At 47.3% G+C, this 16,533-nt stretch overlaps 1 protein-coding gene across 4 annotated transcripts in view; it reads left to right on the forward strand.

Moving 5' to 3' along the window:
- Positions 1-54: 54 nt before the first annotated feature.
- The window catches only part of HSF1 (heat shock transcription factor 1), a 71,191-nt gene continuing 54,712 nt past the window's right edge, over positions 55-16,533 (forward strand). For 3 of the 4 annotated variants that reach the window (XM_010566807.1, XM_010566808.1, XM_010566809.1), the window contains exon 1: positions 55-186. In XM_010566807.1, coding sequence (XP_010565109.1) covers positions 55-186 — 132 coding nt within the window. Of the gene's footprint in view, positions 187-7,542; positions 7,588-16,533 lie in introns of those variants that run through there. The other variant, XM_010566810.1, reaches the window with a different exon arrangement.

Raw genomic sequence — 16,533 nt, forward strand, 5'->3', positions numbered from 1 at the left:
CTGCCCCGGGGCCTGCAACCGGGCCCTCAGGGCGCAGCGGTGGCCGCCGCCGTTATGGAGGGGCCTGGCGCGGCGGCGGCGGCGGTGGGCGCCGGCCCCGGCGGCAGTAACGTCCCCGCTTTCCTCACCAAGCTGTGGACCCTGGTGGAGGATCCCGACACCGACTCGCTCATCTGCTGGAGCCCGGTGAGTCCCGGTGAGGGGACGAGGCGGCTGAGGCCCCGGGGCCTCGGCCCAGGCGTGTCCGCGGTCTCCCTCGGGCTCCGAAGTGACTTTCCCAGCCGCAGGCCTGGACCTCGCTCTTTACCGGTGTGTCACAACATGGGAGCGAGTTCCCGTCCCTCTCCAGGCCTCGCAGTCGCTCTTGCCTGCTCCTAATTAGAGGTGCTGCCTCTTTCCCAGGTGGTTATCCCATTACCTAGTTACCCCAGCGCCGCGATACCTCGGGGGCAATTGAGCTATCCTGTGTACTTGGGGGGGGGAATACAACAAAAAAAACAGCATCCGGATGCTCCTCTAGCTGTTTCCATGGTAGGGGATGCTCAACAGCTTTTAGCCATGTCATTATAACCGCTGTGGTACAGCCCGTGCTGTTTTTCTGGCCTGTTTCTATGGCGCTGGCCCGATTTGTGGTTGCACTAGTCACGCAAGTCCCCTTTTTCTATCTTTTCTAGCCGCTCGGGGAAGTTTTAAGTTTTGTCTAAAAGATGGTAGCGTGTGGAGCCAAATACCACAAGCTGTTTTTCGGAGGCGGTTACATCCGTGGTGTTCACCCGAAATCAAAGGGAAGAAGTTTTGTAGCTGTTTGGTCCTTAACCTGGCAGACCAAACAGTTCAGTAGAAATAAGTTCTTGTGAATGCTCACTTATTCTGTTTCCTGTACTGCCGTATCGCCTTGCTTCGACCACAGATCAGACATTTGCTGCCAAAACTGTCGAGGGAAGAGAGATGAGGTAATACTGGTAAGAGTGAAAAAGGATTGTCATGTAGAGGTTTGACTTCAGATGGGAGTGAGGAGCTGAGAGGAGTGGAACTGCTGTTCAAGATAATAAAACGTGAAAGATAAGGACCAAAATTAAAACATACACACGCTGGGAATGTTTTCTTGTAAGCCTTGATCGTAGCTGCTCTCCAGCAACTCTTAACTGTTTGCTTATCTGACTCAATGTGGCAGTAATGAGATGAAAGACCTGCGCTGTCTGTTTGCTGCAGATATTGCATTGCTCTTAACTTTGCAAGTCATTGCCTCTGAACAAACACCTTGTCCTGTTACTAGTGCAAACAAAGATTTGATGCCTTGCGTTAAATAAGTTTGTGTTCGGTTTTGTGTTGCTGTAACACTGTGAGAAATTGCCTGTAGGGGCAGGGGATGTATGACGTTACCCCATTCCCTCTGCCTTTGGGAACTGCAGCGCGCAGGCAGGGCGCCTTCCTCCTGGGGGTGGGTGCAAGAGCTTTTTTGGGGGTGCCGTGAAAACTTTGGGCCTCTGCTTGAATGCAGACAGACTCGCTGTTTGGGCGGTGTTTAAATTAAGCTGTGCCACTGGGAATATGGAGTAGTATCCGTGGAATTAGTACCTACATGCAAATCAGCATGCTTTTGCAAACAGGTATATGTACTTTGCTTATGTTGACAGGTAAAGAAAGTTGCCTACATCTTTACATTTCTCCTTGCCCAAAAGATTTTTGCGAATGTCCTGAGTGGAGAAGGAAAGAGGTGTCAGTGTTGAGGCTGGAGTTCCTGACTGCTTGCTTCCACCCCATGGCACAGTTTGCTGCCCCCTCTTTTTGGGGGTTATTGCTCATGGGGATCGTTTTGGTTTGTAGCATGACTACCCCAAGCTGTACTAGCCCACCTGGGGGGCAAGGGAGCTGCTCCTGGTAGGTGAGAGTGAAAAGGTAGGAAAGGGAGATTCATCCACTCGTTTTGCATCTGATGATGCAGTGTGCTGGGTGAGGTTGCTTCGCAGTAGCTGTCCAGGTACATGTTCTTGTCCTGTGCTAAACGTGCAATCTCTTGCTTTGTTCACCGAGGGATAAGCTACCTTTATTTACTGCGGGTTTGCTGCAGGTAACAGTGTGCGTGAAGAGCAGCGTGATAGCCTGGACAGCTGGAGCACTGAGGTTCAGCCCAGATCGAAACTTTATTCCAAAGCAATTTTGCCAGTCTGATAAATAGATATTTTTTTTTAAACTGCTTTAGACTATTGGTAGGTGGACAAACCTTCTAGGTCTTGGCAAGAGCTGAGGAAGCACAGTCTGGATGGATACAACTCTTAAAATTTATTGTGAAGTCTTAGATCCTGATCTTCACTTCAGAAGCAGGGTTCTGCTTGTATGGAATGACTGTGTCAGACGTCTGAGGTCTTTGTTTTTCCTGCTGGTGAAAGTAAATGTTCTGTGAGTCAATGGAATCTGTGAGAACCTGGGAAAAGATTGGATCTTCCCCTAAGTAGTTCTCTCGCTTTTTGTTGTTGTTAATACAGACTGTGATACAGAAACAAAGTAGCTGATTATCCTCAGGCTCACTCAGGTAATCAGTAGTTGATGACTCTCAGCTTACTGTGTTTAATTCCTTTCTTTTAATTTCCTCTAGTAATAGATGGAAGAAACAAGCTGTAGGGGTTCAGGAATATGGATCTCTAAGTGGCTGCAATAAGGAAAGGGATCTTTTATGTGCTTTTGAGGAGAAATCAACTCAGTAGAAAGCAGAAAAATAAACATAAGGGGGAGATAAAGAAGCAGAACATGCTTTTTAAAATATATAACTTCTAATTTGACTTCTTTTGAAGGTAAAGTCTTCGAATTTTATTTGTGATTCCTTGACACACCTTTTTTTTTATTATTTTATAACTTTCTCATCTTGGAAACTTCTCTCATCCCTACAGCTAATGTTAATGATTCAAACCTCCCCCTGGGTGCAGTCACTGCAAGTCTGAAAGCCAGGATGGCTTTTAGGTGTTTGCCATGTCCTCAGCATCAGGTGCTGTGACAGCCAGGTTTCTGCCCTGCCTCATCCATAAATCCTGCCGTTTCCTCAAGTGTAACGTTGCCGCTTTCTATTCAGAGGACTCTCAGATTTGCTAGAGGCCAAAAGTGTTCTGGGAAAGTACCCCAGTCTGCTTCCTCTCTCACCAAAACCTCTCTTCTCAGCCTCAGGGGCAGCCTGCTGAGCTGGATTTTCCAAAGGGCACGCAGACAGAAGTGCGTTTTCCTCATTGTTTCAAATCAGTCAGTGCTTCTCACATATAAAGATGAGATCGCACCCGACTGGATTACTGGGCAGCAAGTTTAAAAGGCAGATATCTCTTAATGTCGCTCACAGATTGTGTAATCGCTCCTCACAATGATGGTGCGCAGGCCAAAACCGTAGGAGAATTTGAAAAGAGTTCAAGGAGGATGGGTTGTTTTCTTATAAAACACAACATCTGGATATAATTTCTGCCCTCAGAAGTACCAACACTGCTGTTTGCTGGTAGAAGCTTGTTAGGGAAAGTTGATGTTGTCTTGCTTAGACTTTTCCCCAAGTGTGTGAGGTGGCATCTTGTCTCCCTGGACCTCGGTCTGACGTGGGACAGCAAGTCTTGTTGACTCTGCAGCAGATTCCTCCATTGAAACAACCAAGTTGAAGTATATTTACAATACAAATAATAAGACTAGTTGAAGACTAGTTTATTTGTGACATTATTTGCTACGTTTACCTTCCTTTCCAAGGCATACACTCAACTAGGAGTTGGCTACTGCCAAAGAGTGCGAATCGCCTTTGCATCTCTGCTAGTGATTGTGGGGCCTCGGTGAGTGGATTCAGCTTTTTGTCCTCTGTGGGTTGTTTTTTGTTGGTTTTTTTCCCCTGGATCTTTTTCTGTTGAACTTGTGAGTTTTAGTGGCTCATCCTGCTGCCATTTCTGCTGGAGGTAATGGGAAAGTGTACCTGGGGATGGTAGGAAGAGGGGGACAACCTTTGCTGGTAGCAGCCACCTGTTTAAATTGAGTTACTTGGAGGGTGGATGGCTTGTGAATCTCTGGAGGCCAGGAGATGCTCTGAGGAAGCAGCAGTGCATTTGCTCTGCTCCTAGAGAAGCTCCTGCTTAGGTATGTGGCTGCTGTCATGCGTGGACCTCTGTTCTGGCTTGGTATGCAGCTCTTGGGTTCACATTGAACCGTCCCTGCCTGCTAGTGTTAGGTTAACGGTTGGACTCCATCTTAAGGGTCTTTTCCAACCTAAACAATTCTATGATTCTATTCTAAACTGGCAGAAAATTGGTTTTGCTTTTACTTCCATGGTCTGGCACGTTGTGGGCTTGGGTGAGCATCAGGGCTGGCAAACATGGGTCAGGGCTGCTCCTCGGCATCAGCAGGGTGCTAGATTGGCATGACCGCAGGTGAAACCGTGCCTTACGGTGAAGGTCTGTGAGATGGCCGTGTTCGTCTTGCCGTGGCTAGGTACGGGTGGTAGTTTTGGCCCCTCCTAAGTTAAACCACCTCAGCAAAGAGGCAAACGGACGCCTGCTCAGGAGCAGGCAGGGTCGGGGCTTCCCCTTGGTGGTGGTGGCAAGTCCGTGAATCAGCACGAGCTGCAGCGTACCCCTTGAGAGGTTTGCAGATGCAAGAGGGTGGGGGTGAGGTGGGGAGGGTTGTGTTCTCTCCCGCTCTGCCCAGGTTGTCCTGTCCTCCTGGTGATCGTTGGACCCTCTGCTGAGCCTCTTCCACCTGCTGAAGTGAAAGAGCCGAGCTGGTTCAGAGGGGTCCTGGGGGCTGCAACTGGCAAAAGGTAAATGAGAGATGGAGCAAGACCTCCCTTTTCTTGCAGTTGTTACCTGTTTTTTTTGGCTGGCCCTCCATCTTGTGAAGTCATGTCTTCAGAGCACCCCCCGTTAGAGGGAAGGGATGCAGGCTTGGGTAAACCAGCCGCTAACACTTTGCTGTTGTGTTACTCATCTTGAAGGGAGCGTCAGGTTCAGAGCCATCAGCTTGGTTCTCTTCACCTGGGGAACAGGGGCAAAAGAGGTGTGGAGGGAGGGCATGGGAGAACATGAAGAAGCTCCTCACAGGGAGAGTTAGGAGGAAGCTGTGAAATTTGGTATCCCACTGTTGTGGTCTAACCCCAGCCAGCAACTAAGCACCACACAGCTGCTCACTCAATTCCCCCCTCATGCAGTGGGATGGGGGAAAGAATTGGGGGAAAAAAAGGTAAAACTCGTGGGTTGAGATGGCAATAATAAAAGGATTGAAATATACAAAACACGTGATGCACAACGCAGTTGCTCACCACCCGCTGACCAGTGCCCAGTTAGTTCCTGAGCAGCAATCCCTCCCAGGCCAACTCCCCCCGGTTGGCATGACATCACACGGTAAGGGATACCCCTTTGGCCAGTTTGGGTCAGCTGGCCTGGCTGTGTCCCCTCCCAACTTCTTGTGCCCATCCAGCCTTCTTGCTGGCTGGGCATGAGAAACTGAAAAATCCTTGACTTGGTATAAACACTACTTGGCAACAACTGAAAACATCAGTGTGTTATCAATGTTCTTCTCATACTGAACCTAAAACATAGCACTGTACCAGCTACTAGAGAGAAAATTAACTCTATCCCAGCCGAAACCAGGACACCCACCCAGACAGTCACTCCTGTCCAAGTCTTATGCCTGAATTTAGAACATGCTAAGCTTAGGTTTGTGGAACCTGAGCGTCAGCCCTTGTATCAGCAGTCTAAATGTTACCACCTGCTGCTGGCAAAACCCCTGTCCCCATTTCTGCTCTAGCAGAAGCCCAGATTCCAGTAGAGGAAAGTCCATGCGGTGAGGCACAGGTTGCTCCGGCCAGGCCGTGGATGTTATAGTCCAGACTGGTACGGGCATCTAAGTGACCCTGAGGCTTGCCCTGATTTAGACCTGGAGAGGCGGCTGGACTATTTGAGAGGGTGACTCAGACTTGGAAAGCAACCACACGTGGAACAGCAAGCCCTCCGCAGCATGCTGATCTTCAGCAAAGTAGGAGCGAGGTGCTGTTTCCCTGCCGCCATGTTTCAGTCTGATGGCTCTGTTAATGCTCTTGGACAGTGGAGGGGAGCAGAGTGCGTGAAATAACTTCATCAGTGGCTTGTTTTGCCTGTAAACATGTACACACTTTCTGCACAGCTTGCCAAATTCGAGGCCAGCTCTCATGAGGTCAGTGCCAAGGTCCTCGCCTGCGCTAGGAAAATTACTCTTTGCTGAAACTGTCTGTCACCAGTTGGGTCCTTCAAGAGCGCTGGAGATTCCTGGTGGCTTAACTCTCGGTGTGCAGGAGACACCGCTTCCCTTCCTGCTGTTCTCAAAACCAGTGCTATCTCATGGCAAGGTACTTGCTTTGAGGAAGTCTTGTACAGAAGATCTGAACCTACAGCTGGAAATGAGGAATGTGCAGAAGAACTGCAACAGTGGCATGCTTCTAAAGTGTGCTGATTTATGGTCTGTGAAAGTTAACTGAAAATCGGGGAATCAGAATGAGGAAGGGTTTATAGCTGCCAAGCAGTGAACAGGGGAAATGTGAGGTTTCATCTTATATTTAATCCCTCACATGCATAGATAATAGCAACTTTCATGGTTTTGCAAGCGGGAGTTGATCCAGTCTGGTATATAGGTGAGGGTTTGTTAAATAAGGCATGGGACTTTTAATAAAATAAAATTCAACCATTGTTCAGAGCTTTTATGTTTGAATTGCTTATTTTCAAATTCTGTATTTGCAATGCAAATTCAAAGTAAAACTTACTCCCGTTAAGCATGGCAGTCAAAATAAAGTGCATATTTTTACAAGGCAATGATATCTGTAATCATGTTGGATTTCCGATTGAATTCATGTGCCTTTAAAGGTCATTTTTTTTATATCAGTCAAACTAAAAGGTGCATTTAGAATCACAAGGCGAAGGTCCAGGGTTAGGTAGGAGGTTAAAGTAAGAGACTTACTAAGAGCTTTAAGAGGAGCACTTAATGGAAAACCTCTACTTAGAGCTGAAGACTGCTGGTAGCCAAAAAAAAATGGAACGGTTCTAAATGCTGTTCAGAACAGGCTTTGAGGTGGTAATCTGCTGACACATTACAAAACTGAATATTCAGAAACTGTCCTTTGAAACCTTGGCTTTTCAGGTTTCTGTCTCAACCATACCTTCTTCCTCTTTAAATTACTTTGCCAGAACTTTTTGAATACAGATGACATTGCTTGTCCTCTTCCCGAATGGCGCAGGAGCTCTTGGACCACTTCAAGGAGCAGTTTTCCAGTACAGGGATGTTTTTCCAGCAAAGGCTGTGTAGCAGTAGTCCTGCGCTGGTCTTGCTCCACGCTCGTTTATGCCAGGCACTTCGTTTCCTTCCTAAGTGGCTGCCCTGCCTTGCCGTGCTCCAGCATCAGCTGGTGGATCTAACCACATGCTTCTGCTACAGGATCGCTCGGTTTTGGTCGCAGGATCCTGCCCCACATTTGCACTGACTCTGGTTCTTGTCAGACCCTTTTATGGACTGCCTTAACATGCCAATACCTGATTTTCTTCCTTTTCTGCTGTATTAGGGTTAAGGCTGCTCATGGAGGTGTTCAGTGGGAGCTGCCGCTGGCTGAGGGTAAGTGCAGATGTGGATGATGGAGCCAGGGAGGCAGAGCAGCCCGCTCACCCTGCGCCAGCAGCGAGTCGTGCCGTAGTTCCTTGTACCTTGTTGAACTGTAACCTCGGGAGAGAGATTCAGATAACTTGTGTAAACTCAAACGTGGTTATGTTTTGTGTGGTGACGTTGGCTGCAGTTGCTAATCGAAACGATGCGATCAGAGTTTGGGTCAGTTTGATGCAGAGCTTGGAAGAAACTTTAACCTGGTCGATGTTGATGGTTTTCCCCGTTTTTCTGCATTTTGCTCATCAGAGAGGAGCAATGCTGTCAACTCTGCGCATGGGCGGTTGGTGCTGAGCACGTGGAATGCTAAAATGTTAGTTATAACTGGTGATTAACACGAATAAATTACTTCAGTGGTTGATGTGCTGTGGAACTTAAAAATCTAACTTTGTTATATCCCATAGTAATTATATAAATTACTAGATAAATAAAATCTACTGCTGGTCCCACTGTGCTATTTGGTACATCCTCCTGCCCACTATGCTTGATTACAGAAGCTGTCAGCCTCACTCAATGAAAACTTCTGGTTTGACCCACAAAGGAGTGATTATTCCTTGCCTTTTTCTAGGTTTAGGACTCCCTGGTCTAGCCCAAGAGGATTTCTGTTCTTGTGATACCACTTCCAGCACAGCGTGTTTTAACTTTCAGTTATAAAGAATGGTGAATAGCTAATTTTAAATCCCTTTGTATACAGAGAAGTTCCTTCTTTACTTTTTTTTTTCCATTAGCAATGTATTTTTCACAGGCTATACCTCCTCTTACCTTTAATATCTTTTATAAATAAAAGTGCAGCTATCTTTGCTCAGCTCAAAGCTCTAATCTACCTGACTCCAGTAACTGCTGCACAGAAAATGTGTTACCCATAGGCAGGTAAGGATCCACAAAGTGAGTGAAGAACCAGCAAAAAAGAAGGGAAGTGTGTTGTTTGAAAATACTTTAAGGTTTGGGTGAAGTTACTAGCTGGGCTCCTTAAGGTTCTTGGGGTCTGTCTGCTGCAGTTCTTCTCATGACGTTGGCACAAAAAAGGAGTAGCTGTGTGAAGTGAAATGAATAAAGTAGGAAGGCGTCAGTATCGCAGAGCCTTATCTTGCAGGGAGAATTGAGTAAGTCCTGAGAAAGGACTTAATTTAGGAGTGGTATGACCCTACTCGTATGAGATGCAAGGTCACGCAAGTAAGTGATTTTTGCTGTCTTCTGGGAATTCATTAGTTATGCCTGCAAATAGTTGTTTCTTTCTTACAAATTTGACCAGGGTACTTTTCCTGCTTCAAAACCAAAACCACACTTTGATGCTTTTTTTTTACGCTTGTGCGTGTGTGAGCTCAGTTACCTGATCTGGTTCGCAGCATGGTCCCCAAAAACCAGCAGGGTTTTGGCAGCACTGCATTTGAGTCAGGAACAAGCAGTGGTGGTGCCTGAATACCTTAAGCTGATGCTTTGATGTAGTTTAGCAATATGAAACCATGGTCCGAAAGTTATGTTTCCCTAGCCCAGCAAAACAACAGCTGGGAAAAGATAAAGCCTAGATGAGTGGGCTCATGTGGGTATGACCTTCACTTAACAATTGTGACTGAGAAATAAGGAGAGTTCTGGGTCTGCGCTCTAGTAGGCCTTGTGGCATCAAAAAAGAAGTTTCAAGATGGAATAAATGTGTGAGTGCCACGGTCCCCTGCGATAGCTTGGGGCTGAACCTGGTCACCCACAAGGTCTCTTCGCGTCCTGTGCTGCATGGATAAGCGAGATGCTGCTTTATTACCTTTTTCCCTGCTAGCTCTTCCGTTGCAGGATTTCTCATTCTTGCCTTCCCAGGAAGACAGTGCGTAGCGGGAGCCGGTGATACTCTGCCACGCTTGAGCAGAATGGGGCCAGTAAGCTGAAGAAACAGTGTTAAGGTGAACAATGAAAAAAAGAATTGATCTTTGATCGGTCTGTTTAGTGGGTGGCTTGTCTGTAGTTGCTAGAAGGTGTTGATCACCAGCTTTGACCTCGGTTTTCCAGTGCTGAGCACTCGGCAGAGGATTTTCTGGTGGAGTGTGCTTTTAACTATCTGTCAGAAAACTTCCTTCCTGCTCTGCTGGTGTCTGAACTCTGGGTAAACTGGTGAAGTTTCACCTTGGAGATTGCTTGCATTAAGTCCCCTTGTATATAAGATTGTCAGCACCTTACAGATTTGTTTGGATTTTCTCTTGTAAGCTAAAGCTCGTCTCTTCCACGCCATTCTGTGCACACAGGAGGAATGTAGTCAGAACCCAGGTGGTGACAGGTGTCTAACAGTGGTGTAGCTGAGCTTTATGAAAAGTCAGCCTTCAAAAAGTCAAATTTCAAATCTCCATGCTGGAAATGGCGACTTGTTTAGATTTTTGGACTGGAGCAAGATTCTCTTTTCATCGCGCCGAAGCTGGAAATAGTGCCGTGATTGAACGTAGCTTGTGCGCAATCAACACCAGCACATGCTCTTTCTGTACAGTGGTAGGGAAGGAGAATTTCTTTCCTAGAATTAAATGACTTGTTTCCCAAATGTGGCATGAAGAGTCTGTAAACTGTTTCCGGCAGAGGTGAACACATGGCCACGGAGGTCTGGGTTTGTCACATGCAGCCTGTATTGCTGAAATTCAGTGATTGTAACAGCACGGTTTCTTGAGCAGCTGAGCCAGCGTAGTGATGAGCCCCTCCTTGTCCTGTCTCCAGTGCTTGTCGGATGGGCTATGAACCGGCTCAGCTCCTTATGGGTCCCTTCCAACTTGAGATATTCTATGGTTCTGTGAGCTGTCTGGCCTCACAGGAAACCGCTGTAAGGTTTCTGCTGCTGAATTAGCAAGTTGGATCAGGTCTTGCGGAAGAAAGCGAGTGGAATCTGTGGAGCATCATGGTCTGTGCAAGGTGATGAGAGCATACAGTTGAGATCAAGGGGAAGGGGAGGGAGGATGAATTTTTGGTTGCAGCACACTGATGCAGAGGTTCTGCTCATCCTGCCTTATCCCACCCTGAAACTAAATATGACGATGTGCATAGACCTCAACTAGCATGCTAACCAGCTGTGCCAGCTGTTGCAAGTACCTCGGATCCAGGACCTCCAGTTCCTTCATTGGAATGGCCAGCTTCTGCTGCCACGCTTGGTATCGACTTCACACACGGAATTTTTGTATTTCTAGCCAAGAGCGTCTAAGTATTAGCAAGGATAGGCATTACTGTGTGGCCTTGCCTCTCCAGCAGCTGTAAGAGGATGGTGTGCTGTGTCTAGCAGCAGGCACAGTCACCCAAGGTAGCGTACTGATGAGTTGTGTGGAAGGTCACACGAAGGCTGGCTTTCATTGCGGACACGCTCAGCACTTCGGTAGCCCCAGTGCAGGCACACTTGGACACAGTTCAGCTCCAGATTAGTTCTTATGAAAGTGTAAGTGTGATAAACTTGACAGTTCTTAGCACGTGGTGAGAGATACTTCTAATTGTGTCACTTTGGTTCTTGCTGCTTGGGTCTAGCAACTTCCCAACCATCTTCAGCCCAGCTGGGTATAAATGCTTCCCAGTCCAATGCTGCCTACGGCAGCAGTGCTGCAGGTGTCAGGTGGGTCTCCCCCTTTTAACTATGTACGGAAGGCATCTTCTAAACGGTAGGTCAGCTGCTGATAGCAGAAAGGTTTATTTTTTGTGCGTTAAAAGGTGTGTCTTTCAGCAGTCGCATCTACTGGAAAATGAGGCCAGTTCATTTTCCTTTAAGTCAGCATTTCTGCTCAAAGCAGTGTTTGTACCTACCCTTGTACCAACACAGGGTTGTGGGGCTGCACGTGTAACTATGCTGGGGAACTGCTCCTAGTTAAAACTAACTAGACAAAAAACTTAAGTCCTGGAATAATTTAGGTGAAAAGGGACTTCTGGTGGTCTCTTGTCCCAGCTGCGGCTCAGAGCAGGATCTGCTGTGGGCTCAGACCAGGTTGCTCTGATCCTGACCCAAACTTGCTCCTCTGTATTGCAGCCCCTTGTAGGTGATGCTTGTGCCTTGCCTTCCGACTGGGCTCTGCTCCTGTCTCTCCTTCCCTTAGACCTGCTGGTCCTCGCTGCTCCCCGACACCTCGAAGCAGTCTCTTCCCCAGGCTGAACAAGCCCTCCTCCCTCAGCCTCCCCTGTCCAGGCAAGAGCTGCAGCCCCATCACTACTGCTCAATCACTGACCTGCTGAATTTGCTCCAGTTGATCCATGTCTTTGTGGTATTGGGACCCAAGATTCTACACGCTGTCCGGGCAGTATTTAGCGGATGCTGTGTAGAGGGGGATAATCCCTTCCCGTGATCCACTGGCTGCGCTCCCGCCTGGCCCAGGGTGCTGATTCATGCAGCCCAGGGTGCTGTTGGCCCCTTCCCTCTTGCGAGGGCACGCTGCCGGCGTGCTTGGCTCTGCCTGCCAGGACCCCCAGGTCTTCTACACAGCCAGGGCCAGCACGACAAACTGCTTTTGTTGTGGTCAGATGGAGCAGTTAGTGCCCGGCTCCAGGAGCTGAATTTCTCACAATTTCTTCAGGTTTCTCACAAAAGTTGCTGTGTTTGCAACAGGAGGAATACACGTTTCAGAGTGGGATTCATGACACCCAGAAAACTGCGAGTCTTCTCTGGCCCCACCACCGTGCATTTTATCCAAATGCTTATTAATCTCTGAAATTGTGCGTACATCCCTCGAGAAGCCCAGGGAAACCCATTCCGTCAGCTCTGGCTGCTTTAGGCAGGCAACAAGCGCGCTGCTACCTAAGCCTTCAGGTGCTTTGGTTTGGTCGAGCTTCTTAGTTGGCACTTGACGCGTACAAACGCTGAGTAACCTGAAGGGATGAAAGCTCCTGAGCCAGTTTGGATCCTGCCACGCTGGCACCGATGCCTGAGGCTGCGGTCGTGTAGTCTGTGCTTTTGCTGTGCTAGTGAACGGGTTTGTTGTGTCCTGTTGGTGGTCCTGTGGCTGTAGATGGCTTCCTTCTCCCCTTCCCTCTCTCCCTCCCCTCCCAACGTGTCCATTTGCTGGAGCTCTTCCCGAGCTGCTTCCACGACCTGGGTTTGACGGCAGCTCCAGCAGCATCCAGGACGCCTGGTCTAAGAAGGAGCCAGGGAAGGCAAGCTGCCTCCAGCAGCATCCGTCTGGGAAGTCCATGTCCATCTGCCCCCGAGGCCCCCGATCTGCGGCGAGGTGTCTAAGGGCTGAGCTGCCTGGGAAGCAAAGCCCGAACCCTTGCAGATCACACGCAGTATTTTAAGATTGGTAAGGTGGTACCTGAGTGGAAGGGGCAGTGAGTTATCCTGCTCGCAGGCTGGAGCCCCACAGCCTGCTGTGCATCTGGGACTAAATGTTTTTAAGTAAAAGATAGCCATCGTGGGGCTGGAGTGCTCTGAGTTGGAGCTGCTTCATAATGTGTCTCGTCTTTAGGGTGGAAGGTGAAAGAAACAGGTAAATTTTTCTAATTCCCGGGTTTCCAAAGCTTAAACAAAGTACTACTCTATTGTTGGAGAGGCATGAGCAATGTCTAGTTAATCTTCACTGCTGGGACATAAGAGAATTTCATGGGGTTAATCTTGCTCTCAACAGTGGTGGAGCCAGAAAGTTCCTGGGGGGGGTTCTTGTTTGTTTGTTTGTTTTTTAAATATCTCAGATGATAGCTATAGAAGTTTTCATAATTGTAATGATCAGATTTAAACTGGAGTTTGAGAATTGTCAAATCTCATGCTAGCCTCAGAAATTTGAACATTTAAGTTTTTAAAATAAACGCTAATATTGTCATCCTTTTTTTTTAAATATCTTCCATAGTTGATCGGCTTTCATTTTGTAAGGATTTCATTTTCTGGTGTGACTTTGTAAGACTGATAACATTACTTGGTTTTTTATGCTAAGTCATGGTTTTGCTGCTGTCCCTCCCATCTGGATGATTTCGCTGCGCAGTGACGTTTGCACTGTAGGGATCAGTAATTCCATTTTCAAAATAGGTCTGGCGTGTCAGATGTTGGGAAATAGTATTGAACCTTTTATTTGTTGCTCTAAAGTCAGTGTTTTCCTGGATTTTCCTGCTTATTTCACAGACTTAAGTCTCTTATAAACTGAATGTCCAAATATGTAGAAGATCTTAAATTATACTTTAGAAATGAGTTTTTCTTTCTTTCTTGATCCAGTGGTAAGTGATCCAGCTTCTGCGGTGCTCTGAGCTGAAGCCAGCTTCGTGTTGGGCTTCAGAGCGGTCACGGTTATCAGAGCTTCCAGCTCACCTGGGCATGACTGCAGCACTTCTTTTAAACTTTCTGATTTTCTATTATTTTGGAAAAAAAAAAATTGTGTTCAGCAGTACATCAATCAGAAATAATGAATATTGAAAAATCACTTTGCTGGTTCTTTTAGAAGTTTTCGAACTGGGGCCTGCCTACTGATGATGATAGATGGAGAACTGTTGGCCCATGTAATTTCTAGCCCATTATCTGCAGAGGAGCTGGAAGATGTGGTGGTTAGCAACAGGGCAGAGTGAAGGGATTCCTCAGATTAGTTTGATGGGGGAGGAGGGAATGCCCGCAAGTACTTAAATGTATACTGTCCAGTGTCTCTGAGTTCTATGTATAGCATGGAGGATGGAAAGGCAGAAGCAAGATAGATGATCAGGACTGTCCGTTGGAAGAGAAGATAGCTTTTCAGCAGCTGGTTTTTGGATGGGTCACAGTTCTGAACGCTGCTGCTCACAGCTGCTGTGCTGGTAAAACTGCCCAACCATTCCTGATGGATTCACTTGAAGGTGGTAAGAGGAAAACCCGACTCTTCAGAGAGGGGCAGCAAGAGGAGGCATGCTAAAGGATTACTCTGGACATTCAGGTCGTCATCGTAGATAGTAAATAGTATGGTCTGGGGGATGGAGCAGAAGGTACAGAGCAAAATTTTGGTGTGAAACCTCTGAAACTGTAGGACTGTATCAGGAGCTGGAGGGGTTGGGAGGGTTCGGGGCAGCTCTGGGGCCGGAGGCTGGTGATGCTTCTGAAGGGAAGGCTGCAGAGGGGTCTTACCTGTGCCCAGCTTTAATGTTTTCAGATTTATGGCTCTACTTGTAACTGTATGTGAAAAGGCTTGCAGCCTTCATCCTCAGTCCCATTCTGTAATTTTTGGCCCCTTGTCGTGGTTTAACCCCAGCCAGCAGCTAAGCACCACGCAGCCGTCACCTGGTATGGAATATTCCTTTGGCCAGTTTGGGTCAGCTGTCCCGGCTGTGTCCCCTCCCAATTTCTTTTGCCCCTCCAGCCTTGATGCTGGCTGGGCATGAGAAGCTGAAAAATCCTTGACATAGTCTAAACACTACTGGGCAACAACTGAAAACATCAGTGTTATCGACATTCTTCTCATACTGAATCCAAGACATAACACTATACCAGCTATTAGAAAGAAAATTAACTCTGCTGCTGCCAAAACCAGGACACCCCTTAGCGTCAGCCATTCAGTGCCGTCAAGAATTGATTAACAGCAAAGTTTGAGCAGTTTATTGCATTGTAGAACTACTATCACTTCTGTAAACAGAGTGAAAAGATGTTTGCTAAACACAAGTGCCCTTCTGCAATCTTAATTCTGAAACGGTCATTGAGTGTTTTTGTTGAACGTCCTGCTGCAGAGCATGTGTAGGCAGCAGGGAGAGAAGCAAGTAGCATGTGGTGGCTTGGAAGCACCGCCGGGACTAGGAAGGAGACTTTTCTACACCAACCCTAAACTCGGCCACTTTCCCTAATCAACTGACTTTTCTTCCCCAGCATAAGTTTCAGAAAATCCTTTGGGGGCACCTCCTTTCTTTGTCCATCAGAAGAAGAAATGGTGTCTCAAGCCTGTGAGACTTTGCAGAAGGAGAATGGGAAGAGCAGAAGGGTGCCAGTGCAGATGTGGAGACCTGGAGTATGCAGTGGGTGGTCAGAGCCCGTCTAGACTGGGAGGGAGTATGGTGCTGGCCAACAGGTTGAAAATGTCTAGTGTTACATGAGTCATTTTGACTTCATGTTGTCCCCCTCTTAGGGAAAGCTGAGGCTTTTGACAAAACAACCTGATCTGTGCTAAAATGTTTGATGCTGTCTGAACCGGACTTGGCACACGTCAAGGTAAAAGTATACCGAAATTACGCAAGATAAGCTGTATTTCATTTACTGTCAGAACTTTTGCAATGCCATGTGGAGAGATCCACCTGCATTGTTTCTTCCCTTTCAACAAACCCCATAACTGCTGGGAAATGGTCCAACCACTGCGCTGTCCTGTTGGGTCACATCGTTAACACCCAAGTGTGGTTCCAGCAGGCAAAACAGGTGAGTGTCAAGAGGTGAATTTCAGCTTGGGGGGGCACTTCTTCCAGTCCTGGGAGCTGAGATCCTTGTGTTTGCATCCCCTAACCGTGAGGGAGAAGTGGGATTTAGAACAGGAGGCCTCTCATCCCCTTGCTGCAGCATGAGAAGTCACCCCAAGAAAGATGCTTAGTCTCATTTTTATAAGCTATTTGATTTTAAGAGGAGCGTTAATGACTAACTAGTCTGACCCTCATGGTTTGAAGTGCTTTGGAAACGATTCTGAAGAGGAGAATAACTAAAGTCATAAAAGTAAATGGAAATGGGATAAAATAGAACATAGACTTAACAACAACTGATTGTACCTCCTCACCTCTCCTCTGGACATGAAATCCTTTTCTGGATAAAGGAATTGGGGCAGATCTAATGTGTCTGGACTTCTGCAAAGCATTTGATACTCTGCTGCATGGAAAATCATAAATGAAAGTGCAGAAGGTGAGGATTAATACAAGAATTGTGGGGGAGGGACTGGATAAAGCAGAGACAACAGTTATTTTTTGGAGGGTGGCTCCAGTCTGGAGAGAGGTCATGGCAGAGCTGCTCAAAGATCAAATCTTGGAACAGTCTTTCTGAATGTGGTT

Source organism: Haliaeetus leucocephalus, unplaced genomic scaffold, assembly GCF_000737465.1.
Source record: "Haliaeetus leucocephalus isolate CR32 unplaced genomic scaffold, Haliaeetus_leucocephalus-4.0 Scaffold218, whole genome shotgun sequence".
Classification (NCBI taxonomy): Eukaryota; Metazoa; Chordata; class Aves; order Accipitriformes; family Accipitridae; genus Haliaeetus; species Haliaeetus leucocephalus.